The following is a 20,493-nucleotide window of genomic DNA, read 5'->3' as shown; positions in this document are numbered from 1 at the left end:
AAGCAATTCTCCTGCCTCAGCCTCCTGAGTAGCTGGGATTACATGCTCGCGCCACCATGCCCAGCTAATTTTTGTACTTTTAGTGGAGACAGGGTTTCGCCGTGTTTGACCAGGTTGGACTCCTGACCTCAAATGATCCGCCCACCTCAGCCTCACAAAGTATTGTGATTACAGGCGTGAGCCAATGCACCCAGCCCAAAGTATTTATCCTTTATCTTGTGGTTATATGTTGGGAAAGAAGAATGTGGAAAAGAAGTGAACTAACAAATTTTCAGGTATTAATATTACAATTCAGTATATTCTGACAAAAAGAATCATTTTCTATAAAATTACACCCATTGGCTGGGTGCAGTGGCTCACAGCTGCAATCCCAGCACTTTGGGAGGCCAAGGTGGAAGGATCACTTAAGGCCAGGAATTAAAGACTATCCTGGGCAACATAGCAAGACCCTGTCTCTACAAAAAAAGAAAAAGAAAAAAAAATTACACCCACTGAGGAACAGAACGTGTAACAGTAAAACAACAGAGCACCTTCCATGTGATTTTGATAGGAAAGCTTTAATTGGGGACTAAGCTTTGGAAAAGGATGTAAACAGGGGAAAGAATGAAAAGAATAAGGTTTATCTACATAATGAAGTTTGACTTTTCACAGTAAATAAAATACCTCTATTTATTAATAACAAAAATATTTATAAATATTAATTAGTAGATTTAATGATACTATATATTTGCTACAATGCCTTCATCAGAAAATTTAATAATTAAGAAGATACTTGAAGTTCATTCAAATGGCACTTGCAGAAATGCAACTTAACTTCTAGTTCTATCATATCTGTCTCCAAAATGGACATATATGACAGCAAAAACAAAATTCTCTATAAGTCTCTTCATTAGTTACATTACTATGTAACTAAAATAGCTAGTTCTATAATAAAAGGATTTTATGTGATAAATCCTGACCAAGAGAGAAATAAAGTCATTATTGCTGCAAATCCAAATGGAACCTACCCCAAATATAGGGAGGGGCAAATAAAGTGAAAATATGTTGGAAGGTGGGGTCAACTGCCTTAGGACAATTCTACATCCAACTTGACACTACTCACAACTTACTCCTCCTTCACTGTTTCTTGCAAGAAAGTCTGAGAATGCGAGACTGTCCTTGCTGCTTGCTCCCTGTGGATCTCTAGCCGAGTGACTGAAGGGCAATCCTGAGCATAGAAACACTCTCCTCCCCTCGATCCGCTATCCGCCGCACATACTCAGAGGGATGAGTAGACTGAACAAACATCAAAAAGACGCAGGAACAAATAAAATACCACAATAAAGGCAATTCTTAAGTGGTCAATAAATTAGGGCACTTTCTTCAAATTAAGCTCTGTCAATTAGGCACTTAATAAAAACAAAAGACATTAATACAAGCATCTAAACAACGAAGAAAGATAAAGAACAAGAGAAAGGCAAGATTTATGTTAACTACCAGCATGTTATACTTCAGCCAGAAGTTTTTGAAAGAAACATTATTTGAGAAGGAAAATAAGTAGTATTTTTGTTTCTTAAAAATCAATATTCTTTTTAGTTCATTAACTAAAATTAGTTTTTCAGTGTTTTCAACATAGAAAGAATGCTCAGATTTTGGTTGAACAAGGAAAAATTAAGGCAGTGTCTTTAAGACCAGTAAAGGAAAGCATTAACTAACTCAGAAGCTTATCTGAGAGGGACATATTAAGCTCATATTTGGATATAATATTAGAAAATTATGGCTTTAAACATAAAATATTAATGTTTCAAAATTCCACATTTTCTCAGTTATTCTTTCTTTTTAGCTATATGTACTTCAAATAGCCCACTTAAATTTAAAGAATTAAATAAACACATTTCACATAATTTTGGAACAATATGTGCATGGTGATTGACCCAGAACTATTAGCTTGGATGGTAAATGATTATGTTCCTGTGTACCACTGACCCAGTATAAAAAGGAAGAGGATCCATAACTGTCAAAATACGGTTGGAAATGACTAATGTCCTTTGGAATTTGTTACAAAATAGAAGATATAAAGTTTTGAGGTATTGCTGCCTTACCGTGATTTAGGGAAAAAAATAAGAGATTTTTTAAAGCAATGCTTCTTAAGTTATGAAGCTTATTTAACATTTTCTCCTCTTAGTCATTGTCATATTGGTTATCCCTGAGCTTCATCTCATCTGCATGTCACATAAACCAGCCATCTATGGTTTTGATCATTTCATTTAGTGTTATGTCTTGTTATACCAATTCATAGAGCGTTTCACTGCTTTGGTCCAGTTTTCCAGACTCATTTCATATTCTTGACATTTCTTCTGTGGCTTGAAAACCACTTCACTTTGTCTCAGTTTCTTTAGTTCCTCCTTGTCAGTCCAAAACCCTATAGATGGAAAAATTATTCTCAAATTTTAAGGCAAATCATGAGTCCAATAAAGTTTATCCAAAATCCTATGTGAGTTGCTGGTAGAAAGGTAAACAAAAACTATTTTTAAAACAATCCAAAATACTTTGTTACTTTTGAATTTTGTTAGATTGATCATTCCTGAAAATAATTATACCAGGATTTTCAAGTCTTTTGGTTTCTAACTTTCAGCTCAGTTTCTGTGTGGTGGGATACCACAACACTTCTAAAGTAGCTACCCTATGCCATCATTTAATTTCATAACTTGCTATTATTAAAACAATCCCAAGTGACAAAAAAACAGTATATTCTCTGGCCAGGCACAGTGGTTCACACCTGCAATCCCAATGCTTTGGGAGACTGAGGAGGGAAGACCACTTGCTTAGGAGTTCAAGGGTGCAGTGAGCTATGATCACATCACTGCACTCCAGCCTGGGTAACAGAGAAAGACCCTCTCTCTAAAAAAAGAAAAACAGAAGAAGAAAAAGAAAAAAAAAGAAATAGGGTATTTTTTTTAATGCAATTAAAATAAATGAAGATGCATTAAGATTTTTGTCTTACAGTTTAAGGTAAATGTCAACTTTCTGGAATATGCATAAAATTCAAAGTTGGGGATTAATATAATAGTTTCTCTTTCAAACTATAGTCTTTTATATAATATATTTAAATTCCAATTTAAGATAATTTTGTAGTTCTAGCATAGACTGCTCTTGGCAGGAAGGATCATATGATATATAATAAAAAGCAAGAGAATTTTTTTTTTGGAGACAGCCTCGTTCTGTTGCCCAGGCTGGAGTACAGTGGTGCGATCTCAGCTCCCTGCAACCTCCACCTCACGGGTTGAAGCAATTCTCCTGCCTGGGCCTCTAGAGTAGCTCGGCCCATAGGCACGTGCCACCATGCCCAGCTAATTTTTTGTACTTTTAGTAGAGACAGGGTTTCGCCATGTTGGCCAGGCTGGTCTCAAACTCCTGGCTTCAAGTGATCCACCCTCCTCAGCCTTCCAAAGTGTTGGGATTACAGGCGTGAGCCACAGCGCCCAGCGAGAACATTTATAACTAAGATCATAAGTCGTCTGAAATGATACAGGTATGTTATTAGTAAGCTTGGCACATTTCACCCACTGAGCGGTCTATTGCACCTCTTTTGAAGTACTAACAGTCTACAAATCTTCACGAAGTACATTTTCTCTTACCAATAAAACTGACAGATAAATTCTCCTTTGTAAAATTTTGTCAGGTCACATTCTTTTTCTTTACAGTCAACATTTTAGACTATCTATGTTTAAAGGTATTAATGTAGGCTGGGTGCGGTGGCTCATGCCTGTAATCTCAGCACTTTGGGAAGCCGAGGCAGGCAGATCTTCTGAGTTCAGGAGTTCAAGACCACCTTGGGCAACATGGTGAAACCCTGTCTCAACTAAAATATAAAAAATTAGCCGGGCATGGTTGCTTGTGCCTATAGTCTCAGCTTCTTAGGAGGCTGAGGCACGAGAATCACTTGAGCCCAGGAGGCGGAGGTTGCAGTGACCCAATATCATACCACTGCACTCCAGCTTGGGCTATAGAGTGAGACTCCATCTCAAAAAAAAAAAAAAACTTAAATTAAAAATAAATAAATAAAGGTATTAATGTAGGCAAGTTTTTAAAAGAAAAAAATAGTTTTCATCAGTATACTATAGTTAGATAAATCTAGTCAGGAAAATAAATGTGTTTCTTAAAATCCTCATTTCCAGAATTTATTGTTTACATTTTAAGACATATATTTTAAGTCATTTTATTAAGTATGTATTGAGCAAATCCAATTTCCAGGTAAATTCATAAAATAGGATATACATAGTCTCACATTTCTGAGACAGAAGCAAATGTTTGAAATTAATAATGATGTAGATAAAACTCAAGTCACTGTGTTATGTATAAAAATAACCTGCATGTGGGGCCGGGTGCAGAGGCTCACGCCTGTGATCCCAGCACTCCGGGATGTTGAGGTGGGTGGATCACCAGAGGTCAGGAGTTTGAAGCTAGCCTGGCCAACATGGCGAAACCCCATCTCTACTAAAAACACAAAAATTAGTCAGGCATGGTGGCGGGTGCCTGCAATCCCAGCTACTTGGGAGGCTAAGGCAGGAGAAACGCTTGAACCTAGGAGGAAGAGGTTTCAGTGAGCTGAGATTGCGCCACTGCACTCCAGCCTAGGCAACAGAGGGAAACTTTATCTCAAAAATAAAACAAAACAAAACACAACAAAATAACCCTGGGTGTATTTGTTACTTAAAGCATTTTAAATGTTCAAGAGAATCTGACTTATTTAGTCTTATCAGGTGAAAAGTGTAGAAAAATTTGATTAACATAAGTATAAAAATGCTTATGATTTACTATAATTATAGCTTAATTGATTCAATTTGTTTGTTGTTTAAGTATTTGTGATTTACCTTGTTACAGTTCTAAGTTTGCTCAATCAGCCATGTGAAAGTAATAAGAGAAAAATCAAACATACTAAATTTATAGGAGATGGAATACAAAGGAGTTCAAATTTGCAAATGAGATTGATTATTTAAGGGATAGTTTATTTTCTTCAACTTTAATTAATCAAACATTAATCAATGAACAAATGAAAGCAACCGTTTCAATTTTATTCAAAATTACCAGATTTTTAGTAGAATCAAGTTTAAGCCAAATTTACCAAGATTTTAGCCTTTTTGTAACTTTAATATACTATTAGCCTAAAACTTTTAAATGTAAAATATCTTATTTTATACCAAACACTCCCCAGAAAGAAACACATTAAAATACTCTGAGTGTCCTAAGGCATCGTCCTGCTTCCTAGGGGGCCCTTTAAATCGACATGCCTACTTCTATTCTTACTCCTCCTCACTGATCTTTTCACTAATTGTCAAAGTGATCTGTTCAAATACAGATCTTTGTACGTTCCCCCCTGCTTAAAATTCTTTAGTGGCTCTCCAGGGCCTTCAGGGTCAGGTCCAAACTCCTCTTTATGAGGAGTCACCACAACTGGACTTCTATGTACCTCTCCCACTCCCTTCCTGCTCTCACCATAACAGTACTTCCCATCATTGACCAATGCCTTCGCACAAGTTGCAATAGGGATGTTGAGCCACCCATCTCTCACCCTCTCCTCACCTGACTCTCTGCTAGCCCCTTCAAAATTGAGCTATATGTGCTCTCCTCTGGAAAGCCTAGACCACTTGCTTATCAACACTGCCACTGTTCACTGGCTTTATCAAACAAACTTAATGATCACTTGACTTACCTGTCTCCTCCCACCAGGGATCAGAGACTATGGCTTTTAATCTCTTTATTGCCAGCAGTGATCGTCACGTAGCAGGTACTCCACAAATGTTGTTCAATAAATAAAAGAATGGAGTGGTTTCTAATGCCACAGGCAAACCTACTGACAAGGTTTCTTCCTTGACCAAACTCCAATCAGGCTCCTCCAAGCTCTTTTCCAGATAGGCCTCAACTTTTGGACTTCCATGGTCATCTCTGCATTATCTACTTTGAGCAAGAATTCTGCTAAATTGGTATAGCCAGAATCTCCCATCCTCAATTCTGATCAACCTCGATATCTCATCCTCCAGATGATATCTGATCACCCTGGCCTGCCTTCTTGAAAATATTATTAGGTTGGTTAGCAAGAATTTCCCCTTACCTCAACATTTCCTCTTAGTAATTTTCCATCCACTGACTCTCACTCTGCTCTTTGGCTATAATTTCTCACTTTTCCTTATTGTATTCAAAGTTGAGCCTAATCTCTCTCCCACCATAAGATCCCACTGAAGTAGTCCCTATACCTATCTTGATAGTCCTCCAGAATAAAGCCCAGCTTACTGTTCTTTTTTTTTTTTCTTTTGAGACAGAGTCTTGCTCTGTCACCCAGGATGGAGTGCAGTGGCACCACCTCAGCTCACTGCAACCTCCTCCTTCCCAGGTTCAAGCAATTCTCCTGTCTCAGCCTCCCGAGTAGTTGGGATTACAGGCATGTGCCACCATGCCTAGCTAATTTTTGTACTATTAGTTGAGACAGGGTTTCACCATGTTAGCCAAGCTTATCTCGAACTCTTGACCCTCAGGTGATCCACCTGCCTCAGTCTCCCACAGTGCTGGGATTACAGGTGTGAGCCACTGCACCTGGTTCACCTTATTGTTCTTTAATAAGTGTCACTGAATAATTTTTTTCTTTAACACTATCTATCCAGAAAGTTTACCCAGAGACTCTCTCTTGCTAGAGACTGACACAGCTGAGAATTAACTGTCCTTGTCTCATATTTCTGACTGAAGGAGTGAGGTGAGGATAGAAGAGGTGCAACCAGACTCACCAATAGAGGAGGTCACAGGGTATTTTGTGAGCAATATGCATATGTATATGGAGTTTAATGGACACCAAGGCTTTCCAGACTCTCTAGAATTTTTTGATGTGAGAGGAGAAATGCTATCTGTAAGAAACAGTTTGCAAGAAAGCTCTCATTCTTATAAATTTTACACATACCAACAGCAAGGCCAGCTAGAGAAGCTGCACCCAGGCATGACATGTCAACGTCCACAGGTCTGTCTATATTCTCATTAATCAGGTCTGAAGTCATCTGCATGACAAAACCATTCTTACAAACTCCTCCATCTGCCCTGTGGGGAACAAAATATGTAAGATGAATTACTACAAAAAAGCATCATTCTTTTTCAGTGGCCACGTTTTTCTCTGAAATCCTTAATTTTATTTTATAAATTTAACTTTTTATTTCTAAAATTAAATCACTTAGCATTAACCTAACGGCAGAGAACCTTACTGGGTCATCTTTAAACATTTTCCTTATTTCTGCCATCAATTTTCTCACCTGCCTTTGTTTGTCTTAGGACTGGTTCAAAACAGGCCAGGTATAATAAACTAAGGCAACATAAAAATTCACTTAGACATTACAGAAAAGGAAGTCAAGAAGTTTGATGCTTACATGTCCAAAGGATAGTTACACACCCAAAAAGAGATTTTAAAGATTGATATACTACACATATGTGGCATATATGGGTGCCAAGATGTACCCAAATTTGATATTGTATTCTCCATAAATACATAATTAGCTCTCCTCTCCTCTCTGAATTCCTATGACCAAGAATTTTGTTGTAGCTGGGCACGTTGGCTCACACCTGTAATCCCAGCACTGTGGGAGGCTGAGGAGGGCAGATCACCTGAGATCAGGAGTTCAGTACCAGCCTGGCCAACATGGTGAAACTCCATCATTACTAAAAATACAAAAAAATTAGCTGGACATGGTGGCGCATGTCTGTAGTCCCAGCTACTCGGGATGGTAAGGCATGAGAATCACTTGAACCCAGGCAGCAGAGGTTGCAGTGAGCTGAGATCATGCCACTGCCCTCCAGCCTGAATGACACAGCAAGATTCCGTCTCAACAAAAATACAAATAAAAGAAAAGAATTTTGTTGTGAAGGAGCTAGGCAGAAGTTATTTTTGAAATCCTCAATAATCATAAAGATGAATTATTCGGGATCTCAAAAAGAAATGCGTGGTAGCTCATAGCAGCTACCACTTTCTTCTAATTTCTAATTAAGTCTATTAGAAATAAATTTTACATACCGGATTTTTGTTACAGGAATATGAATCTCTTTCTTCATCATCTCATATAACTGTTTGTTTCTAGTTAAAAAACAAGATAACTATTTATAAGAAATTTATATCATAATAATTCACTACTTTATTCTGATCTTGAAAAATACAAACTATAATTTGATATTTATAAAATGTACAAAACAAAATATTAAAGAAATAAATTGTGCTAAATGAAAACTGTAGAACAGCTACTCAAATAAGCAAGAAGCGCAGGTCTTGTGGGTTTTTTTGCCTTCATGTAAGAAGGCATAATTTATATTTTACAACTAAATTTTATCTATTACCATTCTACAAAGAAAAATTTAACACAAGCATCTATTTAATAGATAGCTATTAAGATGGCAAACCATAAGTAAAATCTAATAGAATTAATCAAATATAAAAACAATTTCTTTGTAATCACAGAAAGTTTCATTTTAAATGGTACAATCCCATATTCATGACAGCATCATTCTTAATTTTAATAATTTAGGCCGGGCGCGGTGGCTCAAGCCTGTAATCCCAGCACTTTGGGAGGCCGAGACGGGTGGATCATGAGGTCAGGAGATCGAGACCATCCTGGCTAACACGGTGAAACCCCGTCTCTACTAAAAAATACAAAAAAAACTAGCCGGGCGAGGTGGCGGGCGCCTGTAGTCCCAGCTACCCCGGAGGCTGAGGCAGGAGAATGGCGTGAACCCGGGAGGCGGAGCTTGCAGTGAGCTGAGATCCGGCCACTGCACTCCAGCCTGGGCGACAGAGCAAGACTCCGTCTCAAAAAAAAGAAAAAAAAAAAAAATAATAATAATAATTTATACCTGTCCCATAACAAAAAGATTACAGGGAAATATGCATGAAGAATAATTCTGATGACTCAATTTTGGGGCACAACAGAAGCATTATTACTTGGAATTCTCTTTCATGAATAAGGATACTAAACCTTTGAAAATCCAAATTTTGAATCTTGCATGCTTAAGAAATTGAATTTAAAAAAAAAATCCTTCAGTTTTCAGATATCAAGTCTGAGTGGTATTGGTACATTAAATATAAGAAAAAATAAGAAAGATACCATAGAAATTAGCAAGAAGAACATATTACATAATATATAGTATCACATAAGCCAAAAATACAAATTAAAGAATTTAATTAAAATTAAGAAATTTTCCATTTTGTAGCAAATTAATGGAAGACATGGCAATATTATATGGGGAAGGGGAAGTTCAGGACAGGTTTTCATACCTGAAAGCTATTGACTCCAATATTGCTCGTACAAGATGGTATTTACTGGTGGAAGGCTTCAAACCCATAAAAGAGGCACATGCCCAGGGGTCATTTAATGGAGCCTACAGTAAGAGATAATAAGAATATATTATTATTATTCTAAATTACATCTACAGACTTGAGGAAATACTATACAATAAAAACACAGCCACATTAGAAGAAAATAATGCTATGGTTAAATAATTTAAAAGTAAAAGATAGTCCAAAAATTATGGTAAATATTGGGATAACTTTTTAACAGCATTTAAACGATACTGAGTCACAGTTACTGTACTTAGCTTCTGTTTGCATTTACGTCAAAAAGAGGAACTGAAGCATATAATTACAAATTATTAAATGCTTAGCTTTATAAATGTGGAAAATGAAGAGCAATCACAGAAATCCCTTCACCAGCTGTAAAGTTTTTACACTAAAATTGTTTACTATGTAGAATAGCTTTCTACTTTGTACTATGTAGAACAGCTTTCTACAAAAATGCACTTTTTAGTGTCATAACTTACGTCAAATATGTTGTCAGACATTAAAACTATACTCTGGCCAGGTTCAGTGGCTCACACCTGTAATCCTAGCACTCTGGGAGGCCAAGGAGGGAGGACTGCTTCAGCCCAGGAATTCAACACCATCCTGGGCAACAAAGCAAGATACCACCTCTACAAAAAACTGAAAATATTAGCTGGGTGTGATACATGCCTGTAGTTACAGCTACTTGGGAGGCTGAGGTGAGAGGATTGCTTGTGCCCAGGGGTTTGAGGCTGCAATGAGCCGTGATTGCTTTACTGCACTCCAGCCTAGGTGACAGAGTGAGACAGGGTCTTAAAAACAAAAAACACCACTACACTCTTCTCTCTTAGCTTAATAGTCTTACTGCCTAATATCAGAAATAATCCAGCCCAACATGTTCTCAAAAGAGCCAAAATCTTGAGCTGGAAGTATATATTAATCAGATGAGGTTTCTATTCATCTTTGTATCTCCAAAAATGTAAGGCAATTCTGGGACGCAAAGATGAAAAACAGGCCAGGCATGGTGGCTCACACCTGCAATCCTAGCACTTTGGGAGACCGAAGAGGGTGGATCACTTGAGGTCAGGAGTTTGAAACCAGCCTGGCCAACATGGTGAAACCCCATCTCTACTAAAAATACAAAAAATTTGCCGGGTGTGGTGGTGGGCACCTGTAATCCAGCTACTTGGGAGGCTGAGGCAGGAGAATCGCTTAAACTTGGAAGGCAGAGGTTGCAGTGAACTGAGATCGTGCCACTGTACTCCAGCCTGGGTGACAGAGTAAGACTCTGTCACAAAAAAAAAAAAAGATGATGAAAAACAAAGATCCCTGCTGGAGCTTGCAGTCTCACAAGGAAATAGACAAGAGTCTCACAAGAGCACTAACACACCAAAATGGTCATTACAAGGATATCTAGTGCTGTCAGGAAATTATGGTTCTCAGAAAAGCACCTTCTAGCTTCAGGGTTTTGACATATCATCCCTTTACCTGAAACACCTCCCACCACCCTTTCTCCTAATTAATTCTTACTCCTTTCAAATCTTGGTTTGGCTTCCTCAGGGAAAACTCTGGACCCCAGAGACTAGATGAGGTCTCTGTTTTTATGGAACCCTGTAACTTCCCTTCATACCATGTCCCACGGTTTATAATCACATATTCCACTTGATGGTTTGTTGAAACCCCACCATCCTCAATACACTGTAAGTACCACAGGGTGGAACCTTGTCCGATGTACTCCCAGTGTGTCTCTTGTGCCTAACACTATATCTGGCTCCCCATGGGGTAGGAATACACATTTGGTGAATAAATGAACAAACAGTATTTTTCTTAATTACTTAAGAAATTCTATATTACATCTTATCTTTGCTATAGCTATGATTTCCCTCCTACTGAGATTTTATTTTGATAATTTTTCAAATCTATTAATAGCTTCTGGTGATCTTAATTAGTAAAAACATATACAATAAGTCTGGTTTATATCAGATGGTATAATATCATAAAACTAAGATTAGTCAGATTTGACCAGTTCAATTAGTCCCTAGCAATATGCTATGTTTTTTTCTGCGTAAATATGACTTCTTCCAGAATATCACAGAAAATACTGGTTTAATTGACCTGAAATCTGTTTGGTGCCATAGGCAAAACTAGTAGTCTCCTGCCCCAGAACACAGACTGCACCATTCAGACATCCTGGCCACTCACAAAACTAGAGATGGCAATCACAGGACTTGCTGGTTTTATCTCCTCCTAAGGAAACTGCTTGAATCCACAGGCCCTGTTATCTAAAGCTGCCATGTTTCATGCTCTAGTCCCAATGCTATCACCACAACTGTAGAGGGTGAGTACAGCTGACTCAATGTCTGACTGAAATGCAAAAGGACAAGGTGGTCCAATCAGATTCCCTCCCCTGGAAACCAAAACCAGGAAACACTAAGAAAAAGACCCCATCAATGGGGGAAGTGAAGCAAAAAGGATGCATAAGGTAGAGGAACGTTGTATGTGATATTTCTAAGTTGTGAAGAAGCAAAAAGTATGAGAAAAATAATGACAATTAAGCAGAAGCTATGGAGGAAGAAAGGATACACAGCAAAGTCGGTAATGAAAAGAGCAAAGCAGAACAGAGAGAAGCAGAAACCCAAAGAACACTAAGAACTGCTGTCAGTTGCTGACTGCTTTCCAATCCCAGTCCTCAGGAGTATGTGGACAAACAGCTTCTCTGTCTATCCTATTACTGCCATCATCACAGTAACTCTAACATCCAGGTAAATGACCACTGATTCTTGCTTCTAATACCTACTTCGGTATCCTACTCCCCAAACCACAAGCCCTGCTAGAGGAAAGCCACAATGGCTGCACTAACTGATGCCACCCCCAGTGTATGGCTCCCACCCTTTCTGCCTTTCCCTGAAGTGGCTGTCCTAGACTTTCCCGTTTCCCTCAAAGCTCATCCAGTACCCCTTTCTCAGCAGATTCCTTTAAGAAAATGAGACCATTAGGGGACTTCAACATCCTGATCCTGATTATCTAAGGCTGTACCAAATCCTGATTATCTAAGGCTGTACCAATATTCTAAAACTAAAAGCAGTTTCACAGATACATAAACCTTCTTTCCTTTCATTCCCCATCCTTCATTTTCTCTAGTTGTTGAGATAGGCAGATTATAGGTGATCTTCCCTTCTATTTTCCAAACAGTTTAGTATTAATACATTATTGCTGTTTGATCTAACTTTCAATTTCCAGTTAAAGTTTCATTTTACACAGGGAAATATATGACCTACAGTCAACCTACCACCTCTCCCAACTACCCTCTACTGCCAGTATATGGGCAGGTTACAATCATAGGCAGGACAGGGACATTTTGCTATCAAGATGAAATTAAAAATCAAACCTCCGCCTCCCAGGTTCAAGCAATTCTCCTGTGATAGTTTTGTCTAAATCTTTTGGGTTTAATACTTAAAAATATATACTTTATATTACTATCATATAATATATATAATTATTATATTACAGGTATGTGAGGTGATAGAGAAGTCAAAGACAGAGACAGACTTGCTAAGACAAGATGACTACTAAGTCCTGTAGCACATTTTTCAGAGAGAAGAAAAGAACCAGTAGTAACCTAATCAAACTTTACTGTGCTGAGGACAATTATTCATCTAACCTTTTTCCTGAAATCTCAATTAGATAAAAAATTTTCACTTTCTGGACTATGATAGGTGCTATTTAGAGGTTCCCTCACATCATCCTGAAGAGGATGCAATGGAATCAATTCACAAGCTTTCAGTCCTTTAGGATAAAGTACACAAAATAAAAATATTACAGGTATTGAAATCATGCTCATTTTAAAATCTAGTTTTGGAAGTATGTATTTTTAAAGATTTTAAATACCCTGACCTAATTTTTTTCTCTACCAGCTTCTATATTGTATACCCAAACTCAAATTTTGGACTTTTGTAATTAATTGCCTGAATATGAGATAAGCAAGAAAAAAGAGAAAGTTGTATTTTTTTTTTTTTTTTTTTTGAGACGGAGTCTAGCTCTGCCGCCCAGGCTGGAGTGCAGTGGCGGGATCTCGGCTCACTGCAAGCTCCGCCTCCCGGGTTCCCGCCATTCTCCTGGCTCAGCCTCCCGAGTAGCTGGGACTACAGGCACCCGCCGCCACGCCCGGCTAGTTTTCTGTATTTTTTTAGTAGAGACAGGGTTTCACTGTGTTAGCCAGGATGGTCTTGATCTCCTGACCTCGCGATCCGCCCGTCTCGGCCTCCCAAAGTGCTGGGATTACAGGCTTGAGCCACCGCGCCCGGCCGAAAGTTGTATTTTTTTAACAGGAAAAAATATTTACAGGAGGATTAAAAAGAGAAGTATGAGCTTTCCCAAAAAAGTAACTTTGATAATAATATACTTGAAAAGTTGTTTTAAAAATATTTGTAATAATATTCTAAAATTAAAGGCAGTATTCGAGATCTTTCAATTAAATACAAAGTTAAATGTTACAAAATCAAGACTTTTACTAGGTTCATTTTTTGGTTAAGAAAAGTAGCCAATACTCCACCACAACAATTAATGAAAAGAGATTTTGATTTTTTTTTTGAGATGGACTCTCGCTCTGTTGCCCAGGCTGGAGTGCAGTGGAGTGATCTCGGCTCACTGCAACCTCCGCCTCCCAGGTTCAAGCAATTCTCCTGCCTCAGCCTCCTGAGTAGCAGGGACTACAGGCATGTGCCACCATGCACGGCTAATTTTTTGCATTTTTAGTAAAGATGGGGTTTCACCGTGTTGGCCAAGATGGTCTTGATCTCCTGACCTTGTGATCCGCCTGCCTCAGCGTCCCAAAGTGCTGAGATTACAGGCGTGAGCCACCGCGCCCAGCCAAGATTTTGATTTTTAAAAAAGTTAGTAAAACTTACAAATGTACAAGTGCAAAATATACACATATATATGTGTGCATATGTGTGTGATGTATGTACCTTGACATTATTTCTCTTAATTCTCAATAGCTTATTTCCTCTAAGTAAAGAATGCAAATTTGCTGATATACTCCCCCCCACTGGGAAATGGCTATTTTTGCTCATGATAAAGTAATGCTAAGTCTTATGTAAAAGTTCTATGATAAACCTGCCAACTCAGGTTCCACACAGTTCTAAGCAGAAGTCAGCTGAATTCCATCAGCACAAGCCAAGCCAGCAGGGCTATACTCAGGATGCTCTCTGCTCCCTCGTGGAATTCATGCTTGGTCAGAGCATAACTTCTTAGCCCTAAAATCTACCTTTCATCTTCGTTCTGTTCAGTGCTCAAATTTTAAGGTAACAGAGTCATAGATATATAAGTTTCGGTGTGGCAGGAGGAGAAAAATATTTGTAATTGCCATTAACTTTAAAAAATATATACCTGTAATCCATTAAAAGATGGAACAAAACAAACTCCTTCAGAATCCTCCAAACTTTTGGCCATTTTTTCAGTCTCAGCAGCATCTGTGAAAAGGTCTGCAAAAACAAACAACAAAGAACCCTAAAACAAAATGAAGAGGTTGGAGAGGCACAAACAGAATTACGTTACATGATAGTATTTACCTGCATCAACATTTATTATGAATATAATGTAAAAGACTGCTCACTTAAAAAGGTCAGCACAAAGACTGTTCTGAACAGAAATTCTGTTCTGGTACTATCTGAATTCTCATACTGCATAGGTTTACACGCCCATAGAAGGGAAACAGGAGGAAGAAGGCCCTCTTAGATAGGCTCTGTATGCAGCAGGCCTTACTTTTTTTCTTTTTTTAGAGTTGGAGTTTTGCTCTTGTTGCCCAGGCTAGAGTGCAGTGGCACAATCTCGGCTCACCACAACCTCCACCTCCCGGGTTCAAGTGATTCTCCTGCCTCAGCCTCCCGAGTAGCTAGGATTACAAGCATGCGCCACCACGCCCAGCTAATTTTGTATTTTTAGTAGAGATGGGGTTTCCCCATGTTGCTGAGGCTGGTCTCGAACTCTAGACCTCAGGTGATCCACCTACCTTGGCCTCCCAAAGTGCTGGGATTACAGGCATGATCCAGCACACCCGGCCACTTTTTTCTTTAAAGATATTTGGGCTGTTTAAAAAATCAATTCTATGTAGGATTTTTGGCATTAAAAAATTATTCTCTGAAAGATAAAAGCCATCCTAGGTTTCTGATGAAAGTATCATCTACCTGTAATATAATACCCAAGAGAATTAACTGAAATACTCCATCTAATAAGTTAAATAAGGGGCCAGTAACAGATATATTAAAAGTCAATTTTTTAAAAACAAGCAAACAAAAAAAACAAGACTTAATTAATTTAGTAAACTTTAACTGAAGTATATTATATACAGACCAAAAAAATGCACAAATCCTAAGTGTATATAGCTAGATGAGTTTTCACAGTGTGAATACACCCAAGTAACTCAGACCCAGGTCAAGACACAAACTTCTTTTGTTAAACATCATACTCGTGAGATTCATTTACACAGTTACATGTAGTTGTACTCCATTCATTCTCACCTCTATATAGTATTCCACTATGTGACTATAGACAATTTATCAATCTGTTCTATTGGTGATATACATCTGGATAGTTCCTAGTGTTTGGCTAATAGAAATAGATCCCAATGAACATTCATGCACATTCTTTTTGGTGGACATATGTACATATTTCTGTTTATTGACACGAAGGAATGGAATGGCCAGTTCTAAGGTCTTTACATTTAGAACCAGCTTTAACAGATACCGGCAAATAGTTTTTCAAAGTGGCTCTACCAATTTAAGGCTCCTGCCTGTGGCACGAGAGTTCCAGTCTCCTATCTTCCTGCCAATAATTGGTATTGTCTATGTTTTTCTTTTTTTTTTTTTTTTTTTTTTTTTTGAGGCGGAGTCTCGCTCTGTCGCCTGGACTGGAGTGCAGTGGCCGGATCTCAGCTCACTGCAAGCTCCATCTCCAGGTTTACGCCATTCTCCTGCCTCAGCCTCCCGAGTAGCTGGGACTACAGGCGCCGCCACCTCGCACGGCTAGTTTTTGTATTTTTTTTTAGTAGAGGCGGGGTTTCACCGTGTTAGCCAGGATGGTCTTGATCTCCTGACCTCGTGATCCGCCCGTCTCGGCCTCCCAAAGTGCTGGGATTACAGGCTTGAGCCACCGCGCCCGGCCTGTTTTTCAATTTAGCTATTTTGGTAGTATTACATGGTGGTTTGATTTTGGATTTCCCTGCTGACTAATAAATGCCTTTTCACTGGCCATTTGGATATCCTTGTTTGTAAAATGACTTCTGAGTGAGTATGTAGTACTGAACAGCATAGATCAGAAGAAAAGACTCAGTCATAATAAATATTGCTGGCTTTAGAGAGGCTTAAGTTGGTTCTATATCATTTTATGATTTGTTATACAACTAAATTAATATACTTAAATTCACTAAAGACATTTAAGGAGCACTTATATTAAAACTCAAGTTAATGAGGATCACTCAATAATAACTACAAATTTTACTCAAAATGACAGTTATCAAATCCGTAAGTTTCATCCATTTGTTCAAAATGTCCAGATAATGCATCAGAATATCTCTAGCACTTCAAAAACTAACGTTAAAAACACTGGTTTTAAGCCGAGTATGGTGGCGTACCTGTAATCCCAGCTACTCAGGCGGCAAAGGCAGGAGGATCACTTGAGCCCAGGAGTTTGAATTTAGCCTGGGCAACACAGCGAGACTCCTATCTCTTTAAAAAAAATTGGTTTTAAAATCTATACTTTTTTAACGAATCATGTCCAAATGTTCAATTTTTACAAGACAAGATGTAGGAAAACATACTAGACAGTTGGTTTGAGGAAAGTTTTTGGTAACTGATAAAGAAACAGAAAACAAAGAGAGATTATCTTATTCACATTCTTCACTGTTTGTTTCATCCCTTGCTTGAAGAATTTCTCTAAATAATCTTCCACTTAAACTGTTGTCAAATAAGCTAATTGATAAAAAGTCTTTCAGAGTAAGCGCACTCCATTCTCTCTCTCCCATTGAATGCAACTAAGAATCTTGGAGGAATAAATGGAAAAGCCATCTGGGGACTCCCTGTTTTTGTATTTTCTCTGATATTCCTGGCCTAGACTCAGAGATAGCCTGAAACCCAAGGACTCAGATCTGTACACTGAGTGCAAATATGAAGAGCTTCAATAGAAGCTCCTTTCTGGTCTGAGCAGTAGGAGACAAGCGTCTCTACAGGACAGAGTGGAGGGATTCTCATTTTTTGTTTTCTTTAGATTTTTTTCATTCTCTCAGGCAATCCTGTGGTAGCAGCCATGGCAGCCCAGTAGCACAGGCACATAAAACTGCAAGCTAAGAGTATGGGGGGAATCCCTGTTGCTTGCTTCTTCCCGCGCCACCGCTCCCCTTGGTCTTGCCTGCCCCTGGCAATCCTGTGGCTGCAGTGACAGCAGACAGAGCAGCAGAAGCAACCAAAACTCGAAGACGAGAGGTTAACAAAATCCCTTTTGCTTTCCCTCTTTTTTTTCTTTTTTTCTTTCTTTCTTTCTTTTTTTTTTTTTTGAGACAGTTTCGCTCTTGTTGCCCAGGCTGGGGTGCAATGGCGTGATCTCAGCTCACTACCACCTCTGCCTCCTGGGTTCAAGTGATTCTCCTGCCTCAGCCTCAGCCTCCCGAGTAGCTGGGATTACAGGCATGCACTACCATGCCCGGCTAATTTTGTATTTTTAGTAAAGGCAGGGTTTCTCCATGTTGCTTAGGCTAGTCTCCAACTCCCAACCTCAGATGATCTGCCCGCCTCAGCCTCCCAAAGTGCTGGGAGTACAGGCGTGAGCCCCCACGCCCAGCCTTCTTTCTCTTACTTTGTTTCCTTTCTTTCCCTTCTTTCCTTCTCTCTCTCTCTGACCCCCTTTTTCTCCGTCTCTCATCCTTCTTGCCACTAGGCTAGGGAGGTAGAAGTAGTAGCAGGTGTTCAGTAGAGAAACTAAAGTACCAGCTTTCTAGCTAGAACACCAATATGGGGATCCCCTGAGAGTCAAAAGGTACCAGGAAGATTACTGAGAGAAAGGAGCTAAGGAAAAATTACCTTATAAAGGTTTTTATGAACTCCTCATCTCACTCTTGAGCTGCACATGTAAAGATCTGACCCTAAACAACAAGCCTAAGGCTTTGAAAACTAATCTCCAGGCAAACCACCACCCAGACTGACCACTGGGTGGCACAAATGAGGGGCTGATCCAAATAGCACTGCAAAAGCACTGAAAACTGAACTGATGCTGGAACCACAGCCCAAAATGTGCATTTCTTTAATTACCATATATGAACAGCACTTCATTATAGTCATTTGATCGTAAAATACCTATACTTCTGTCCTTTGCCCGTTTTTGTCATGTTATTAATTTTTCTGACATATGCTACAAATTGTTATTACCAATTTGTCTTTTAATTTTGCGTATGGCATATCTCTCTTTACCCACTAATATTTTATATAGTTAAATCTATTATTCTTTTTCTTTATGGTTCCTGTCTTTAAGACCTAACCTTTTACCATTTTGATATCATAAAAATACTTTATATTTGCTTTTAATAGACATCATTTTAGTGTTTCATTTGAACAATCCATTTGCTCCCTACTAATCTGCAATCCTGTGGCATTTTTTAATTCTTTAGGTCTGGCCTGTGAAATCCATTTAAAAGACAGCTTACCTAACTGTTGAGCCCATTTTATGGCAGTACCAGTGTCTCCTGCATTGCTTTCAGCTAAGCATACGACTTCTTGTCCAATCTTCCACCCAATTAATGGATAAAAGCCTTGCAAAGCAAACAATGAATGTAAGTCAAAGATATGCATAATTCATTATAGAGACTTCTACAATGTAATGATTTGGTTATCTCAAAAAACTGCAAAGTGCCTCTGAAGTTAGACTGTGTACGTTCAAACTCCAGCCCTCTTACATTTACTAGCTGTAGTCTTGCAAGTTTCTAATCTTTTAGCTGTAGTTTCCTTTTTTTTTTTTTTTTTTTTGAGACGGAGTCTCGCTCTGCCGCCCAGGCTGGAGTGCAGTGGCCGGGTCTCAGCTCACTGCAAGCTCCGCCTCCTGGGTTTACGCCATTCTCCTGCCTCAGCCTCCCAAGCAGCTGGGACTACAGGCGCCCGCCATGTCGCCCGGCTAGTTTTTTGTATTTTTTTAGTAGAGACGGGGTTTCACCATGTTAGCCAGGATGGTCTCGATCTCCTGACCTCGTGATCCGCCCGTCTCGGCCTCCCAAAGTGCTGGGATTACAGGCTTGAGCCACCGCGCCCGGCCTGTAGTTTCCTTAACTATAGAATGGCCTACCTCAGAGAGCTACGAAATGAATAAACTGAATTAACACATAAAAAGAACTTAGCACAGTGCCTGGCACATAATATGAACAATAAATACTAGTATGTATTAGCTATAGGCACGTTTACGTCTCGAGAAACATGGCAATAAATATTTTAATTGAGAAATAAAAGGGTACTATGAGATTGGTTTGCTAGAGAACTATGCTATTGTATTTATCTGTGGTTTTCAAACAAGGCTCCTAAATAGAAACAATCTAATAGAATTATCAACATTTTCTAACTTCCATCTTTATTTATTGATATTTAATAAATAGGATAAATTGTAACTACTTACCTCCAATAGTCTGTTGAAGGCTATTTCCAGTGTTAACATCCAAAAATGTCCCAGTTCCCATGGTTAATTTCACATCACCTGTCTGGAAGCAGCACTCTCCAAACATGGCTGATTGCTGGTCAGCAACCTACCAAAAATGTTCAAATGTAAATCCATTGCCCTTAACAGTGGCCAATTTTATTATAGCCCATTGTCTCACTTATTGCACTCTCATGATTAAACATCTTCTTTTCTTTTTCCTTTTCCTTAAAATAAAAAAAAAAAAAAATCCCAAAGAGAATAGGGGGCAACAACCATAGGATGGGAGTCTCCCTAGGACTAATACTCTGCAGATAACTAACATGCCTCAGGAATTGTTTTTATTTTGTTTTTGTTGTTTTGTTTTTCAGAGACAGGGTCTTGCTCTGTCACCCAGGCTAGAGTGCAGTGAGATCATAGCTCACTGCAGCCTCAAACTTCTGGACTCACGTGATCCTCCTACCTCAGCCTCCCAAGTAGCTAGAACTGCAAGGCAGCTAGGACTACAG

The 20,493-nt window shown here is 38.8% G+C and overlaps 1 protein-coding gene and 1 long non-coding RNA gene across 5 annotated transcripts in view; one reads left to right on the top strand and one right to left on the bottom strand.

Annotated features, from left to right (window-relative positions):
- The window catches only part of LOC117084090, a 33,023-nt gene extending 13,965 nt beyond the window's left edge, over nucleotides 1–19,058 (top strand). For both annotated transcript variants that reach the window (XR_004437312.1, XR_004437313.1), the window contains exons 2-3: nucleotides 10,880–11,019; nucleotides 18,975–19,058. This is a non-coding gene — a long non-coding RNA (uncharacterized LOC117084090). The remainder of the gene's footprint in view (nucleotides 1–10,879; nucleotides 11,020–18,974) is intronic.
- The window catches only part of GK5 (glycerol kinase 5), a 68,880-nt gene continuing 48,925 nt past the window's right edge, over nucleotides 539–20,493 (bottom strand). For 2 of the 3 annotated variants that reach the window (XM_033212431.1, XM_033212432.1), the window contains exons 10-16: nucleotides 19,967–20,093; nucleotides 19,011–19,115; nucleotides 14,708–14,802; nucleotides 9,278–9,381; nucleotides 8,027–8,086; nucleotides 6,929–7,062; nucleotides 600–2,401 (exon numbers count right to left, since the gene is read on the bottom strand). In XM_033212431.1, coding sequence (XP_033068322.1) covers nucleotides 2,253–2,401; nucleotides 6,929–7,062; nucleotides 8,027–8,086; nucleotides 9,278–9,381; nucleotides 14,708–14,802; nucleotides 19,011–19,115; nucleotides 19,967–20,093 — 774 coding nt within the window. In that variant the 3' untranslated portion in view covers nucleotides 600–2,252. Of the gene's footprint in view, nucleotides 2,402–6,928; nucleotides 7,063–8,026; nucleotides 8,087–9,277; nucleotides 9,382–14,707; nucleotides 14,803–19,010; nucleotides 19,116–19,966; nucleotides 20,094–20,493 lie in introns of all 3 variants that reach the window. The other variant, XM_033212429.1, reaches the window with a different exon arrangement.

The sequence above is a fragment of the Trachypithecus francoisi genome, unplaced genomic scaffold, assembly GCF_009764315.1.
Source record: "Trachypithecus francoisi isolate TF-2019V2 unplaced genomic scaffold, Tfra_2.0 Lachesis_group0, whole genome shotgun sequence".
Classification (NCBI taxonomy): Eukaryota; Metazoa; Chordata; class Mammalia; order Primates; family Cercopithecidae; genus Trachypithecus; species Trachypithecus francoisi.
Note: the sequence above shows the minus strand (reverse complement) of the source record. Positions and strands in the feature narration are given on the sequence as shown.